The sequence below is a fragment of the Chaetura pelagica genome, unplaced genomic scaffold (assembly GCF_000747805.2).
Source record: "Chaetura pelagica isolate M959 unplaced genomic scaffold, ChaPel_1.0 scaffold224, whole genome shotgun sequence".
Taxonomy (NCBI): Eukaryota; Metazoa; Chordata; class Aves; order Apodiformes; family Apodidae; genus Chaetura; species Chaetura pelagica.
In genome coordinates this window covers 1,189,169-1,204,863 of record NW_009953316.1, presented here as the reverse complement: position 1 = coordinate 1,204,863, position 15,695 = coordinate 1,189,169, and the positions used below count along the sequence as shown (strand labels likewise).

General features: G+C 46.8%; 1 protein-coding gene across 1 annotated transcript in view; it reads left to right on the top strand.

Moving 5' to 3' along the window:
• Positions 1-10,563: 10,563 nt before the first annotated feature.
• Positions 10,564-15,695, top strand: part of PLXNA4 (plexin A4) — a 443,819-nt gene continuing 438,687 nt past the window's right edge. The window contains exon 1 of the mRNA XM_009998100.1: positions 10,564-11,742. Coding sequence (XP_009996402.1) covers positions 10,564-11,742 — 1,179 coding nt within the window. The remainder of the gene's footprint in view (positions 11,743-15,695) is intronic.

Here is a 15,695-nt window from a genome sequence, read left to right as displayed (position 1 = left end):
ACAGGCTGAGAGAGTTGGGGTGTCCAGCCTGGAGAAGAGAAGGCTCCAGGGAGACCTTAGAGCACCTTCCAGTGCCTGAAGGGGCTCCAGGAAAGCTGGGGAGGGGCTTTTCATCAGAGAGGGCAGTGATAGGACAAGGGGTGATGGTTTTAAAGTGAGAGAGGGGAGATTTAGGTTAGATATGAGAAATTCTTCACTGTCAGCGTGGTGAGAAACTGGGGTAGGTTGTCAGGGAGGTTGTTGATGCCCCATCCCTGGAGGTTTTTAAGGCCAGGTTGGATGAGGTTTGTGAGGGTCTAGTGGTTCCCTACTCCTGGCAGGGGGGTTGGAACTTGATGATCTTTAAGGTCCCTTCCCACCTTAATGATTCTATGATTCTATGACAGAAGGTTTGAGCCAAAGTGCTCTGAAGTAGAAGACATCTCTTCTTTGGTCTGACCTTGGGTATTTTTTTCAGGGGGAATCTTGCACTGAACACAGCAGCAGCACTGAGGCCTCTTTGTTTTGGACTTAACAAAAAGCACTTTTATGCCAGAATGGTTAAAAGTTATAAATAATTTCAATGCAGTTTTCAGAGTATTTGTAAGGGAAAGCCAAGTAAGGCATGTGGTAAATAAGCATAGTTCCAAAAATGTCTGTTTTGTGCTGTATTGTTTTGTTTGTAAAGAAGAGATCATGCTCTGTAGCAACCTCATATCTGCCAAAGATGCCTGGAGTTTGGGGCTGGTCAACTTTGGGGCAGAAGTATGGAATAATCAGCCTTCTGACACCTCTTAAAGATGTCTTTTCAAGCCTGTTGAGTCAGCAGAAATAGGTTACTTCAGATAACACGTGCAAATTATGAAGTAATTATGATTGGGTCACAATTGGGTCACAATTGCCCCAGGTGCTACAGAACATCTGTCCCTCATCTGACCAGCTTAAGGGTGGGAAGACAGAGGCCAGTTGCTGGAAAAGCCATCACAGAAAAAGCAGAGTGCTAAAATAAATGGCACATGTCTGCCCAGGAGGTTCATGAGTGTGTAAAGAACCATCCAGAAGCATTTAGGAATTTGGTCAGAATTAGTAAGTGCAGAGAAAACGAAACAGGGAAGAGTTTACTTTAGTTTTTCTTCCCCCAGTAATCTCCAGTACAGATGTCACTATAAAAATATTGCTAATGGTTGCAGTACACTGAAGCTTTCTTTTTAGGTTTGGGAGAGCAAGTGCCAGTCAGCATTGCTCCTTCCCTCTAGTGACAACGTGTGTGTTGGACACAAGATTTGGTTAAGGTTTGAGATGGTCTGGCCATCCCTGCTTTATGGGACTGTACTCACTGATCTGCTCTCTTCAGCCTCTCACGTGGGAAGCTGACGATGAAGGATTTGCTGTGTCAGATCTTTTCACTGGTCTCATCCATGCCTAGTGGTTGCTGCTCCAAAATGGGTTGGATACCTGCCAGAGATGAAAGGAGGAAATTTTATGCTGAATAAAGCATAAAGGGAGATTCTGTTCTCGCCTCTGCTGCAAACTCTGCATCACTGAAGGAGATATCATCCCTCCTCTACCTGTTTCTTTCCTTCCAGCAATATAGTATTGGGAATGGCATTTTCTTTATGCTCCTACTCTTGCTGTGTGTTCAGGCTACTTCTGACTGCAAGGTTTGGGGTAGCTGCAGGACTGATGGTCCTTACTCTAGAGGATCCTATATCACATCTGGATCCTGGATCTCTGTTGAGTACACAGCTGTAATCTTCATTAATCACATTGCACCTCTGCTCTGATCACATCTGGATCCTGGATCTCTGTTGAGTATACAGCTGTAATCTGCATTAATCACATTGCACCTCTGCTCTGGAGAGAGTTGGGGTGTTCATCCTGGAGAAGAGAAGGCTCCAGGGAGACCTTAGAGCAGCTTCCAGTGCCTGAAGGGACTCCAGAAAAGCTGGGGAGGGGCTTGGGACAAGGGTTCGTAGTAAGAGGACAAGGAGGAAAGAGAATTGAAAGAGAGGAGATTTAGTTGAGATATTGTAAAGAAATTCTTTCCTGTGAGGGTGGTGAGACACTGGAACAGGTTGTCCAGAGAAGCTGTGGCTGCCCCATCCCAGAAAGTGCTCAAGGGCAGGTTGGATGGGGCTTGGAGCAACCTGGTCGAGTGGGAGGTGTCCCTGCCCATGCAGGGGGGTGGGAACTAGATGATCTTTAATGCCCCTTCCAACCCAAATCATTCTGTGATTCTCTGATCCCAGTACCATCTCTGATTTTCCCTGTCCTGTTGCTTTTATCCCATGCCTCTCAGGCTGCTCGACTCCAGCTGCCTTTTTAATATGTAGCAAAATCTCAGACTTTGAAGACTGGGGATTCTTTCCTGGCATTTTTTGCAAGTGGTTTCCCCACCTCCAAATAAAGATCTCAGTACTTCAACAACCAGTAAACCAAGGTGTAAAGGTCCTATTTTTTTTCCTTAACTCCCATGTTCTATTCTTGCTGGTGTCTCATGTAGATCTTAAGAGTGAAATAGCCAGTGATCACTAAGTGACTGTGAATACAGAGCCACTCTCTGTGCCAGGCTTTTGGGAGACAGCTGAAGTAGGGTCCTCTCTGTCTTATGACATTTGTCTTTTTGTGGATTTATGCAGTGCTAATTGCAAGACTTCAGCCTGATAGAGAAGACTTGTGTCTCACAGATATTCCTAAAATTGCAAAGCAGAAGGGAACATCCACCCACTGGCATTCTATGCACCATAAACTCTGCTCTGCAGGCTCAGCCAACAAGAGCTGCCTGCTGAATCATGGAGAAACCTGGGATCAGAGCCCCTTCCTTGCTGCTGGAGGATCAAAGTGCTGTTTTAGGGCTCCCAGATGAGCCAAGTCCAGAAAATTTAACAACTTCATTTGGGTTCTCTTCAGAGTCCCCAAAGCCTTGGAGGGAATTTGGGAGCATAAGCTTGACTTCTGAGGAAGGAAAAGTCGTTTTCCTCAAGGCTGTCCTAAAATGCTGTAATTGATATACAAGCTGGGGAGATCTGCTGGGATGAAACCCAGTTCCTTTTCTTTTTCAATATTCATCATTCCTTTAAGGTTGGAGGCTAGGAATAAACACAGTTCATTCTTCTTCGTGTCTGGAGTTGATCAGGGTCTCCTGGTCTGTAAAGTATTTTTTAATTTCTTGGCCAATCTGACACTTCCAACCCCATGAGAGCTGCACCTCCGTGAAATACAGTAGGGAAACATTTTGTAGGGAGGAGAACAGAGCCCCAGAAGTGTGCAATGGCTTGTAGGGTACAGGAATGAAACAGAAGTCAAGCTGACACACTGGCTTTTGGGCAATTCTTCATTTTCCTGGGTGCTTTGGACCTATATATCTTATACACACGTTCCTCAAAGTAGGATGGACACACTTGGGCACTGATGTGGCATGGTTTGCTTGAAATCAGTGACCTTGTGCACTCTTGCTGCAGTATTTGCTTGTCTGGGGATTTACATTTCCCCAGTTGCTGTGATGAGAAATATTTTGAATAGATTTCTCCTCAGGATGCCTTCAGGAGACTGGGAAATACTGTTACCTACATTGTGGAGGGTGGACTCAGCCATGGAGACTCACAGCTGAGTCTGCTCTAGAAAAGAGACAAAACCCCTCTGGTCTCTGGATTTGTAGGTTGTTTCCATGACCTCAAAACTCCATTCATGTTTCTTTGGCACTGAATATTTGTGTTCTTTCCTTCGAGTCTTTCTGCAGCAAATTCCTGGAGGAACTAGAGAAACTATTACAAACCTCTCTGCTCTCCCTCCCAAGCACAAAGGAACACAGCTCTGACCTGCTTTTGCTGGTAGGAAACCAAGTCTGAAATGCAGGCAGAGCCACCATTCACATGCAGTTTCATCACACGGGGGAAATCAGGAAGAAAAAAGAAGAAATTCTTACTCATGGCAAGTGTTAATCCCATCACTTAATACACTCCTGGCAGATGCACAGGTAACCAGGAGATGGGCACCATCTGAGCACCTGAATAGAATAATCTGTGTGAAGAGGGAAGGCTGTGTTGTCCTGCCTTAGCTTAAGTGCCTTGCAAACAAACATCTCCTGAAATTAATCTCTTTATTTGGGACAAGCTGCAGCTTGCACTGGGATCTGTTCATTGCAGAGAGCTCCAAAGACAAGCTGGTCTGGCACGGGATGCTCTCAAAGAGAGACTTGTCTTCAGTTTCCGTCAGGCATCAGACAGGTTGTAAGTTCAGAGAGGATGGATTTAGCTGAAGTTAGAAGCTGGTCTTTGTTGGGGGAGCTGCTGACAATGTCTCTGTGTGAGTTTTCTCACCATATTGGCTCCCAAAGAAAAGCTTCTATCCGTGGTAATCAGGGTTTATTAAAAGGAAGCTGGGGAGGGGGGGATAAAAAAAAATCTTCAGCTGAGATTAAAGGGATTGTGTAGCTGCACTTAGGGATGAACCCACTGTGTGCTGGCTCTGTCGCTGGGTGTCTGCCTCAGCAGCATCTGTGCACGAGCTCCTGCATTCCAGGAAAGGAATGGCTGTGGCTGAGAGGAAGAAAAGTGAGCAGAGGAGTGTGCTGCCTGGGGAACGCTGGGCTTCATCACCCACCCAGCCCCTGCCATTGGCAATGCTCAGGAGCCCTGGGTGCTGCCTGGGGGAGAACCTGCTGAGCCCACCCCACCTGCCTCTGGGACCCCAAGGTGGTCTCACAGAATCAATCATCAAGGTTGGAAAAGACCTGCAAGATCCTCAAGTCCAACCGTCCACCCTACAACCCCCAACCGCTAAACCATCTCCTGAAACTCTGCATCTACCTGTTTTTTGAACTCTACAGGGATGGTGCCTGTACCTCCTCCCTGGGCAGCCTGGTCCAAGGCCTCACCACTCTTTCTGTGAAGAAGTTTTTCCTAATATCTAATCTGAACTTCTTCTGGTGCAGCTTGACCCCATTTCCTCTTGTCCTACCAGTAGTCACTAAGGAGAAGAGGCCAATACCCTCCTCAACACAACCTCCTCTCAGGCAATCGTAGAGAGCAATGAGGTCTCCCTCAGCTTCCTCTTCTCCAGGCTGATCATGCCCAGCTTCTTCAGCCTCTCCTCACAGGACCAATTCTCAAGGTCCCTACCAGCCTAGTTGCCCTTCTCTGCACCCTCTCCAGCACCTCAATATCTTTCCTATCCTGTCTCTTAGACCTGCTCTGCAGGTGGAGGTGGTGGCTTTGCTCCCCTCCTATTTTTAAGCACATGTTTGTCCTGTTCTGGATTTTCACAAGTATTTTTGCTCTGAGCCTTTGTCTGGAGCTGACCAAGGGCAGGTTTGCTGTCGTGGCTTTTTACAGCCAGGCTTTCCCATGTGACTCCTCTTGCTGCTGACCTTGCAGTGTCTCTGCTGCCAGCACGTGGCTGTGGCAGGGGGCCAGGTGATGGGAATCTGTCTGCCACTTTTGATGGCAGGAAGGTTGTGTGTGTGTGTGTGTGAGACAAGTGGGGAGATGCTGTGGTCTCCCATGTCCACCCAGTGACATATTCCCTTCAGGAACACTAACTGCAGTGGGGTGGATTTGTGCCAGTCACCAGGACAGGGGTGTGACCGTGGCTTTGGTGGGATTGTAAATCAAAACCAAACACCCCAGGTCTCTCTTTCCCCTCTTTCTGTACACTTCTTCCCAAGTCCTTCTCTCTAAGTTCAGAGATCTGTCCTTTGTGTCCTCTTCATTCCTACTTCCTCAGCCATAGTCCTTCTTGACTTTGTCCCCTTGAAACCTGCTGCATTTTTTATAATGTCTTCAACATTTCCTATCTTTCCCATTTCAAAACAGCCACCATCTGAGCTAAAAGAACTTAGGGAAGTTTCTTCCTCTTTGTTTTTTTTGCAATCAAACTTTTTTTTTGTCCAGAGACTCATCTATTTATTAAGGGTTGCATGTTGTGGAGTTTTGGAGTCATGTCTTGGAGACTCCTGAGGAGGACCAAAACTCAGTCCTCTCCAGCCTTTGTTGGAAATGGTCAATAGCAGTAAATAAAGTAACTACACTGTAGGGCAGCATAAGAACTTCCTGTCCACCAGGATTTAAACCTAACTGTGTGAATTCAAGGGGTCTTACAGGGAATCTGATGTTTCCAAGCCATAGAGTTGAGCCACTGGTTCCACAGGCAAGAGAATGGAGTGAGACCTTATATTGGAGCTGACTCTGAGACCTTCCTCTGACCACCAACGTAACCCTGCCTGAAACAGCTGGATTTGAGAGGAAACTTCCTCTGCTTTGATTTAAAGGTCCAGGCTACGTTCAAATCTGATGTGGCTTTTCCTTAAAAAATAAAAATAAAAAAACCCCAAAATGACATCTTGCTTTGGGTTTGCTGCATGTCACAAAGGTTGTGCAGCACCACAGCTTGACTGTGGTTGGAGAAGGAGGCAGGCAGTAGCTTGGCTTTTTGAAGCTATGGGGTGATGAGGAGACCCACCCAGGAGATTTAGCCTTAAGTAAGAGTTTTTAGGGTATTGCTGTGACCTGGGGCAGCCCCTCCAGCACAGGCACTGCATGGGAAGTGTGCAGCAGAGCAGGGACACAGCTATTCCTGGCAGGGAGAGCAAAAGCAGTTTTTTTCGGGTCTTCCCCTACAGATCCATGGGGCTGTAGAGACTGTGTGACCTTCCTGGGGACCCCTTGAATGTGCTGGTGAAGAGGCTGTTGTGGCAGGAGCCACGTAGAGAGACAGTCTGGTCTCACCCAGGAGCCCTACGTGGTGGGTCATGGCATTGCTGCTGGCCACGTCTTCAGGGGAAAAGGCAAGTGACACTGGTCATTGTGGGAAGGCAGTTTGGGTTTATTTTGGAAACACCCAGCTCAGAGCTTAAGCCCAGGCTTTACTGCCTGCTCACTCTGGCCTTTTGTGTGTTTGCTTTTTGCTTATAATTAGTCTCTTGCAGACCAAGCAGCATAACAGAATATCACAAGTCTCTTGCAGACCAAGCAGCATAACAGAATGAGTGTATCTGTGGCACTGCATGACTTCACAGAATCATAGAACATGCTGAGTTGGAAGGGACACATCAGGACCATTGAGTCCAACACCTGTCCCTGTGTAGGACACCCCAAGAATCACACCATGTTCCTGAGAGCATCATCCAAACACTTCCTGAACTCAGGCAGTGATGCTGCAGGCACTTGTCTTCCCTGCTGCAATGACTTCTGCTCTCCAGATATGGGTTATGAAAAGACACACCTAACTCTCTTCTTGGTGCATCCTCTAAAAGGCAGAATAAACCCTGCTCTGTCCTTCAAGCTAAGCAACCAAATTGCCCCTGCTCTCTGCTGTTACTTATTAATTAAGCTAAATTATAAATTCTAATCCTTAGAGATTCAAGTACTGATTGGGAGTCCAGCACACGTAGTGATGGGAAAAGGGGTAATGGTTTCAAACTGAAATAAGTTAGATTTATGTTAGACATTAGGAAGAATTTTTTTCCTGTGAGGGTGGTGAAACCCTGACCCAGGTTGCCCAGAGAAGCTGTGGCTGCCCCATCCCTGGCAGTGTTGAAGGGCAGGTTGGATGGGGCTTGGAGCAGCCTGGTCTGGTGGGAGGTGTCCCTGCCCATGGCAGGGGGTTGGAACTAGATGATCTTTGCAGATCCTTTCCAACACGAACCATTGTGTGATTCTAAGATTTTATGACCATTCTATGACAGAAGGTGCAGGGCAAATACGAGTAGATGGGAGAGAAGGAGTGAGTTCCAGCTGTGTACAGAGAGAAAATCCTACTCCTGGAGTCACTCAGATGGCTGATGTGAGATGGCAACACAGCCCCAGGCTCCTGCTCTCCCTGCTTTGTCCCAAAAGGCTGCTTCTGTCCTTGCTTGGTGGCCATCAGTGCTGGCAGACTGTTTTAGCAACTACCTGGGGGAAGGTTCCCCTCACCACCTCATCACTCTTTAAGTGACAATCTCACCTCAAAGTCAATCACAGTTCTCTCCTGCTTGGGCCTCAAAGATTTCACATCTGGAGCTTATCTCCTTTTATGTTGTGTCGACCACTTAATTCAATGGGCAGATTTCCTTTTTGTTCCAACTCTGCTTTTGGGTGTTGGGGTGACCTTCAGGTAGGTGGGTGCTGTTGCAGAAGAGGGGCTGTTCTTTACTTCTTCAGTCTTCAGGTCACTGTAGTTCCCCCTTCTCTGTCCTGCAGCTGTGCTGTCTCTGCAGGGCTAAAAGGAGCAAAACACAGTAAAATATAAGGGTAAAATAGATATCTTTTTAGTACTTGAAATGAACAATTTCTCCCTAGATCTGTCTAGTGCCCGATCAAACCAGTGTCTGTTAGAAATATGGATCATAACTCACAAGTGACGGGAGCCAGTGTTCAGGGTCACCACGTGATGTTTCTGAACACAGGACTCAAACAGGGACAGCTTCCCTCTTCTGCTGCTCTCTCAAGGATGAGAAAGAGGAATGGTTGTGCAGGGAGAGCTCATCCCGTCGCCGCTCTATCTATCATAATAAAGGTTATTAAAAGCCTACGTGACCAGCCTGTGTAACCCTGCAGAGCACAACCTCTTGCTCGCAAGACAGTCTTGCAAACTCTGCAGTATAAGCTTGATTTTATTAAATATTTGCTTGACCAGAAAGGCAAAGCAGAACAGGGTAAACACACCTAAAGTAAATGTGAAATGACCTTTGTCCGTCATCTACCCACCGCCTGTGGCTGCTGCAGCAGGGAGGGCAGCAGGAGGTGAAGGTGATTATACAACAGCCTTGAAATTCTGGCTACTGGGAGAATTTTGAAATATTTGGGGTGGCCTAAAAGTGGTGGATGCTCTACAAGCCCAGACTTGCCTTTACCACTAACAGATCTAATCAGTCTATGGGTCAAAAGAAGACAGGATTTATTCTCTTTATTATTACTTGAAGTAAATGTTTCAGTTCTGCTGGTACTAGCAGAGCTGCACAGGTTTGAAAAAGCTGCACATCCAGACCTGTGTCACTGTCACATCTTCCTCCCTGCTGCGATCTGCAAACAGTGATTTTTTTTTACATGTCTCCACCTGTCACAGGGCTGGCTGTCATCACCTTTGCTCAGCTAGTCACACCCCTCCTTTCAGCACAGTCACTCTGTGACAGAGGTGATAGGACACTGGCCTCCAGCAGCAGAGCTGGGGATTGGCTTATGTCCTTTTTAAAAGCAAGAACATCTTTGTGAAATTCTGATCTGGATGTTTAAGAGGGATGATGCAGGAAAAGATTTGTGTGCCAGCCTGGCCACCAGTAACAAGGGTTGTGCAGTCAGCACTCATCAGGGAGCTTGGCTTGTCAGGTCTGAGCTGGTAGACTCCATATCCCACCTGTTCTGTGAGGCCAAAAAGGGCCAAAGCTGGTTTTGGTACAGAAGAAGCCATGAAAAGGTGAAGCAAAAGGGAGTACATGGATGTATTGAGTAGGAAGATGCATTTGTATGGCACAAGGATGGGGCTTGGTGACACATTTACCAAATTACAGAAGCTGTTCAAACCCCATACTGCTCCAACCACCCTCATAAAAGCTAGGAGATCTTAAGTGAGTAAGTGATGCTAGGAAGCCCTCTTCCCGTTCTTTGAATAGTCACCACACTAGTCCCTGGATTGTTAGTTTTACCACTTCATGGTCTTTTAGACTTTATTACTGCTAATAGCTAGTCAGCCTCTCTCCCCTCAGTTATCTGAGATGCCCAGGGGAACTGTATCTCTCTTTTAGACAATGTTTTCTTGGCTGTGCAGTGGATAGAGAGCAGCCTTGTGGTGAGAACCCAGGGGAGGGAGAAGACCTAATGCTGAATTTGCTCTGTGCTCGGCTTCATGGCCTTTGTAGATGTGACTGAGAAGGCTGGCACAGCACAGCTCCAGCACCTGTCCTGCAAGCTGGACCAGCATGAGGAAGCTGTGATATGGAAGCCTGTTCAAAAAGTCCCATCCTGGACTGAGGTCCCCCTGAAAGGTGGTTAATGTCAGACCAGAACTGGCTTCTTCCTGGCAAACATCAAGGGTTGCAAAAGAGCTTAGCATCCATCTGGACCTGTCCCTGTAGAGGGGTCCCTGACCTTCTCCTGGCTTCAGTCCCTCATCCAGCAGAGCAGGATAATAATCCTTCTTGAGTCCTGTCTACTTAGATAGCAGATCCACAACTGGGTCAAAGTTGGCAGTGCAAACAACAACACTGCCTGATGTTCCTACCATCAGCCTCTGCACTGCTCTGGCTTTTGGTGAATATTTTGTGCTGGACCACGGGGCACGTGTGTGTGTAATGGAGAGCAAAAGGGTGCTGGTTTGTTATTCTGCCATGTGTCTACTACTCTTTCTACCAGCATCTTTTCTTTCAGGAGTGTTCTCTTTGTGATGGTTCTAAGCAGAGAGATCAGAGACTAGAAGAAAGGGAGGATTAGCAGTTAAATGTGCTCTGATGATGGCGTGGTTGTGGAGGAGGGAGGAATACTCCATAGTAATGTACTTGTGTTTTCTTTTCTCTCTGCTTGTAGGACAAAACCTGCCAGGGAATTGGTGTTTTGAAGACCCTTACAGCTTTTAATCCTCGTTCCCTTGGGAATACAAACCTTTCTAATCATGTCACCAGCTATGTGGAAATGGACTTGCCTGGTTTCTCACCTCCTGCTATCCACCACAGTGTCACCTCTTGGTAGGCAACAGCCACTTCAACCAAAGAGGCCCTTCATCACTTTCACTGGAGACCAAGCAGAGGGAAACTTCAATCACTTGGTGGTTGATGAAAGAACTGGGCACATTTACTTGGGAGCTGTCAACAGGATCTACAAACTCTCCAGTGACCTGAAGGTCCTGGTGACCCACCAGACTGGTCCCGATGAAGATAATCCCAAGTGTTATCCTCCCAGGATAGTCCAAACCTGCAATGAGCCCTTGACACCCACTAACAACATCAACAAAATGCTCCTCATAGACTACAAGGAGAATCGATTGATAGCCTGTGGGAGTCTTTACCAGGGCATCTGCAAGCTTTTGAGGCTGGATGATCTCTTCAAACTGGGAGAGCCCTTCCACAAGAAGGAGCATTATCTCTCTGGGGTGAATGAGAGTGGCTCTGTTTTTGGAGTCATTGTTTCTTACAGCAACATGGATGACAAGTTGTTCATTGCCACTGCTGTGGATGGCAAACCTGAGTATTTCCCCACTATTTCCAGCAGAAAGCTCACCAAGAACTCCGAGGCAGATGGGATGTTTGCATATGTCTTTCATGACGAGTTTGTGGCCTCTATGATCAAGATCCCCTCAGACACCTTTACCATCATCCCTGACTTTGATATCTACTACATCTATGGTTTCAGCAGTGGTAACTTTGTCTATTTCCTGACTTTGCAGCCCGAGATGATCTCACCACCTGGCTCCACCACGAAGGAGCAAGTTTATACCTCCAAGCTGGTCAGGCTTTGTAAGGAGGACACAGCCTTCAACTCCTATGTTGAGGTGCCCATTGGCTGTGAGAAGAATGGGGTGGAGTACAGGCTGCTCCAGGCAGCCTACCTGTCTAAGGCTGGAGCCATCTTAGCAAGGTCTTTGGGTGTTGGCCCTGAGGATGATATCCTCTTCACCGTGTTCTCCAAGGGGCAGAAAAGGAAGATGAAGTCCTTGGATGAGTCTGCTCTTTGCATCTTTGTCCTGAAAAAGATCAACGATCGCATCAAGGACAGACTGCAGTCCTGCTACAGGGGGGAGGGGACATTAGATTTGGCCTGGCTCAAAGTCAAGGACATTCCCTGTAGCAGCGCGGTAAGTGAAGCCCCCAAACACCCAACTTTCACCCCCTTGTGTGCTCACAGGTCTTAGGGCATGGCTCAACCATCAGAGCAGGGACCAAGGAACTGAGACAGCCTCATCCCAGTCCTGGCTCTGCCTCCTGCTCACCACACCACCTCATTTAACCAGTTTCTCCTTCAGCTTGCTCATAGGCAAGCTGAGGAAAGAGTCACTTTCTGACCTTCCCGGGCATGAGTGGTTTGATGTCAAACTAAGTCAAGGGGCCTTGAAATATTTAGGAGGAATTTGCTTGTTGTAGTTACTTCTCTGTGCAATTTGTTTGAGGTGAAATCACATTTCCTTGTGCAGTCTTGACTCAAACCTAAACCAAAACAGGACCCAGATAATGTCAACATCTTGTGCTGGTTTCTGTGCTTGCTGGTGTCATTTCATTTCCCTGGGCTGGAGTCGGAGCAGGATTTGTGAAGCTAGAGCTTTGTTTCTTCTAGGGCTGAGAATCACTGGCCATTAACCATCCAAATCCCTTGTGTTCCCGTTTCCAGCCAGCTCTGTGTTGCTTCTGCAGTGAAAAATTAAGGCCTGGCTGCAGATCAAGGATTAAATCCTGCAAGATTTAAGAACAGGACTAGGGAAGAGGCTGGTTGACCTGACCTAAGAATGGTCTTAAGAAACTGAGTTTATTCTGCGAGTTCACTAAATTGTCATTGCAGAAACCTATGCCCACCCCACCAATGTAGGGCTGGCTCTGATAACAGGCACAGAAACCAACATTCCAGCAGCCTTGCTGGGCTTTGATTTCCTTCCTTAATTAGTTTTTTTTCAAGTGAGAGGCAAGTTCATTTCTCAGCAAAGGAAACAGAGAGAAACACCAGAGCACTTTCCTGCCCCATGATTTCAAGGCAGCCAGGGCTCAGGTAAGGGGATCCAGCCAGGGCTCCAGCTTTCCTTTGTACTCAGGCCTTTTCTGGGGGATCCCTGCTGTTGTTGCCTTGCAGGACAATGATGGACCAAGAGGAATGCAGATGGAAATTTCATTTCAAGGAGACTGATCCCACCCTACTCTGCCCTAATTCCTTTTTATAGGTCTCAGCATGGTTGCTTTACCTTGCACTTCTCTCATAATCCTACACTGAACATGTGGAGGGACAAGTTGGGACCCCTTCTTCCTAGACCTTCCTATTCCTAGCTCCCTATGGAATATTGCTCAGGGAGAAAGGCTGTGCCCAAATCTGGCTTTGATTTTTGTTTAGCCTCAAGGACTCTGCACATTCAAAGAGCTGACTTTAGATTTAAGCTGGGAGCTTCCCACTGGAGTTTCTTTCCTGGGCTGTTAAGCCTCTCCATGTATTTGCAAATCTGCTCTGCTTGTGCTCTATACTAAGGTTTGCATTACTGGACCTCTCAAATCAGGAGGTTTGAAACCTCATGGCCACCTGGCTTCTGTGGCTTTAGACAGGAGCAGAAAGGTCAATAGCTTTCTAGTGTGAGGCCCAGACCAAAAAGGCTAATATATCAGACCAAATTTGGAGGAACAGGACTGCAGAATTTGGGGAGAGGACAAGGAGCCAGGAACTGGGTGACCTATTGGGAAAAAGTCTTAGAGCATATTTGTGACTGCATTTCTTCACTGTGAATCAGAGATGCTAATGCTTCCCAGCTAAAGAAAGAGCCTGGAGATCCTTGAAGAAAAAGCAGGAGTCTGAAAAGTGTAACTGAGTGGGCTGCCCACTCCTTAAATGAGTCTACTTAGAGCTGCTGGCAAGCCCTGCCTGAGATCAGCTGTGCTGCCCGAGGGAAGAGGTATTAGTGACTTGGCTGCTGTGAGGGTTGCAGAGTCCAGCTGCTAAGCTTGGAAAATATTTGATGGTTGGTGAAGTAGTTTGGAGCCTGGATACACATCTGTGAGGGCTTCATCTCCTTTTCTGATGTCCTGCTTGCCAGGCATCCACCAGCACCACTGCTCTGCCTCTCAGCACATCTATTTGAAGCAGCTCTAAAACCAATTACAAAGCCATCAGTGAGACTTCTCCTGGTTTTGTGTGGATGTCAAATATTTTTCTGCAGGTGCAAATAGAGGATTAACCTGTCTGTGATCAAGGCTGGACCTGAATTCAGCTCTGCTGCACTGTCCTCAGCAGCCAAAATCCTGCATGGGCACAGATGCAGCTGATGTGCCTGGCATTGAGCAGATGGGTAGAGATGAGCTGTGGGAAACTCCTACCAAGCATGGCAGGGAAACACTGGTAGAAGGCATATTCCAGCCTTTCTTTGTGGTATTAACTCTAGGACCATTGGTTGTGGAGCTGGGTTCACCACACTGTCCTTGCTTCTTGGTGTGTGGTCAAGTCTGGCTTTTGGTAACAAATATTTTTCTAATAACAGTAACTGACTCAAAGAGGATCCATATGTTAAGATGCTTCTGTTCCTGCCTTGGTGTAATGCTTGCTCAAGGCCACTTCAAGGCAAGAGAAGTCTTTTGGGGATCATTCCTGGTGCAGCTCTCCTAACCTGCAGTATGCACATAAAAAATTAGAGGGTTGCAGTGTTATGGTGCACTTGGCCAGAGCAGTAGAGTGCAGAGCTTGCAGTTTCTCTGGTCAGGCAGCTTGGCTGGGGCAACTGAAGCTGCAAAAGTTGAGGTCAGGTCAGACTTGGAACCCAGCTGGGCTGGATGAAGTGTGTCTCATGGGCAACATGCAGAGGGAGGCATTAGATCTCCAGATATCCTGCAGTGTTGGATGTCCTGGAGCCTTGCCCTGGTCTGATTTGCAAACCCAATGTGAAGGAAAAGAATGGAGACTCAGCTGTGGAATGAACTGGTGCTTCTCTCCTGCCAACAACATGTGCATCTTGGAGATGTATAGCAATGCAATAGAAGAATTTCCAGAATGAGAATTACAAACATGCAGAGATGAATGGAGGATTCTCAGTGTTAATTCCTCTCCTATCCCCGTCCTCCTGTTAATCTTCAGCATAAAAATCAGAAATAAATTATAGATTTTATGTCTGGGCAGTTGATTTGCAAATTGCCCATGTTCACACAGGTGATGAACAGCTCCAGGTAATACCTCTCTGGTTCCCCTCTCTGCAAATACAGGATAATAGCTTATATTTAAACAGTACACTTGACCCTAAATGCTTAGAAATTCATACAATCAGAGAAAAATGTGTCTGTGAATAAAAAAAAAAAAAAAGAAAAAAAGAAGTCTTATGAGGTCATCTGATTCACCCTTCTGCCCTACTTAAAACATGCCTGACAAATGTTTGTCTCACCTGTTCTTAACCTTCAGCAATGGAAATTCCTCTCTCTCTCTCTCTCCATGATCTGTCTTTGCTGCTAGGAAGCTTTCCATCATGTCTAACCTAAAGCTCTTTTTCTGATACTGAAGCCATCCCTACTTCTACAGCCACAGAGACCACCTTCACCCTTTCTGACTATCTAGCAAGAGCCTGGTGTGTCACCAAAACGTGACCAGGTCTGTGGTGCAGCAGGGAGAGGGGCAGTGAGGACCTGCAGGGTGTTGGAGAAGGTAGGGCTGTTCTGGAGGGAAAATAAATAGGCTTCTTCAAGCTGCAAAAAAACCCCAAGCCCTTCGTGTTGGATAAAGAAGGCTGTGGTTTAAATACGTGTCATAAACTTTGCATTTAATGGTTGATACAGTTGGGAAATGCTGAATTTCTTTTTTTAAAAAGAAGGCAGTTTAGGAGGAGGATGGAGAGGTAAATTGGCCATTTCAGTACAGGACTCAATTATTGGGGGATTTGTTATTTTCATTACTATGGAATAGGATTAAAAATAGGTGCATTTTGAAGTCCAGTGACAATTGTTCTGCTGAGATGCTCAGTAGTAGAGGCAGGGGAGGCTTGCCCTCTACTTTGGGAATAAAACAGGTGAACTGCTGGGAGAGACATACAAGCATGGGTGAATCATAGAATGATTGGGCTGGTTTGGGCTGGAAAGGACC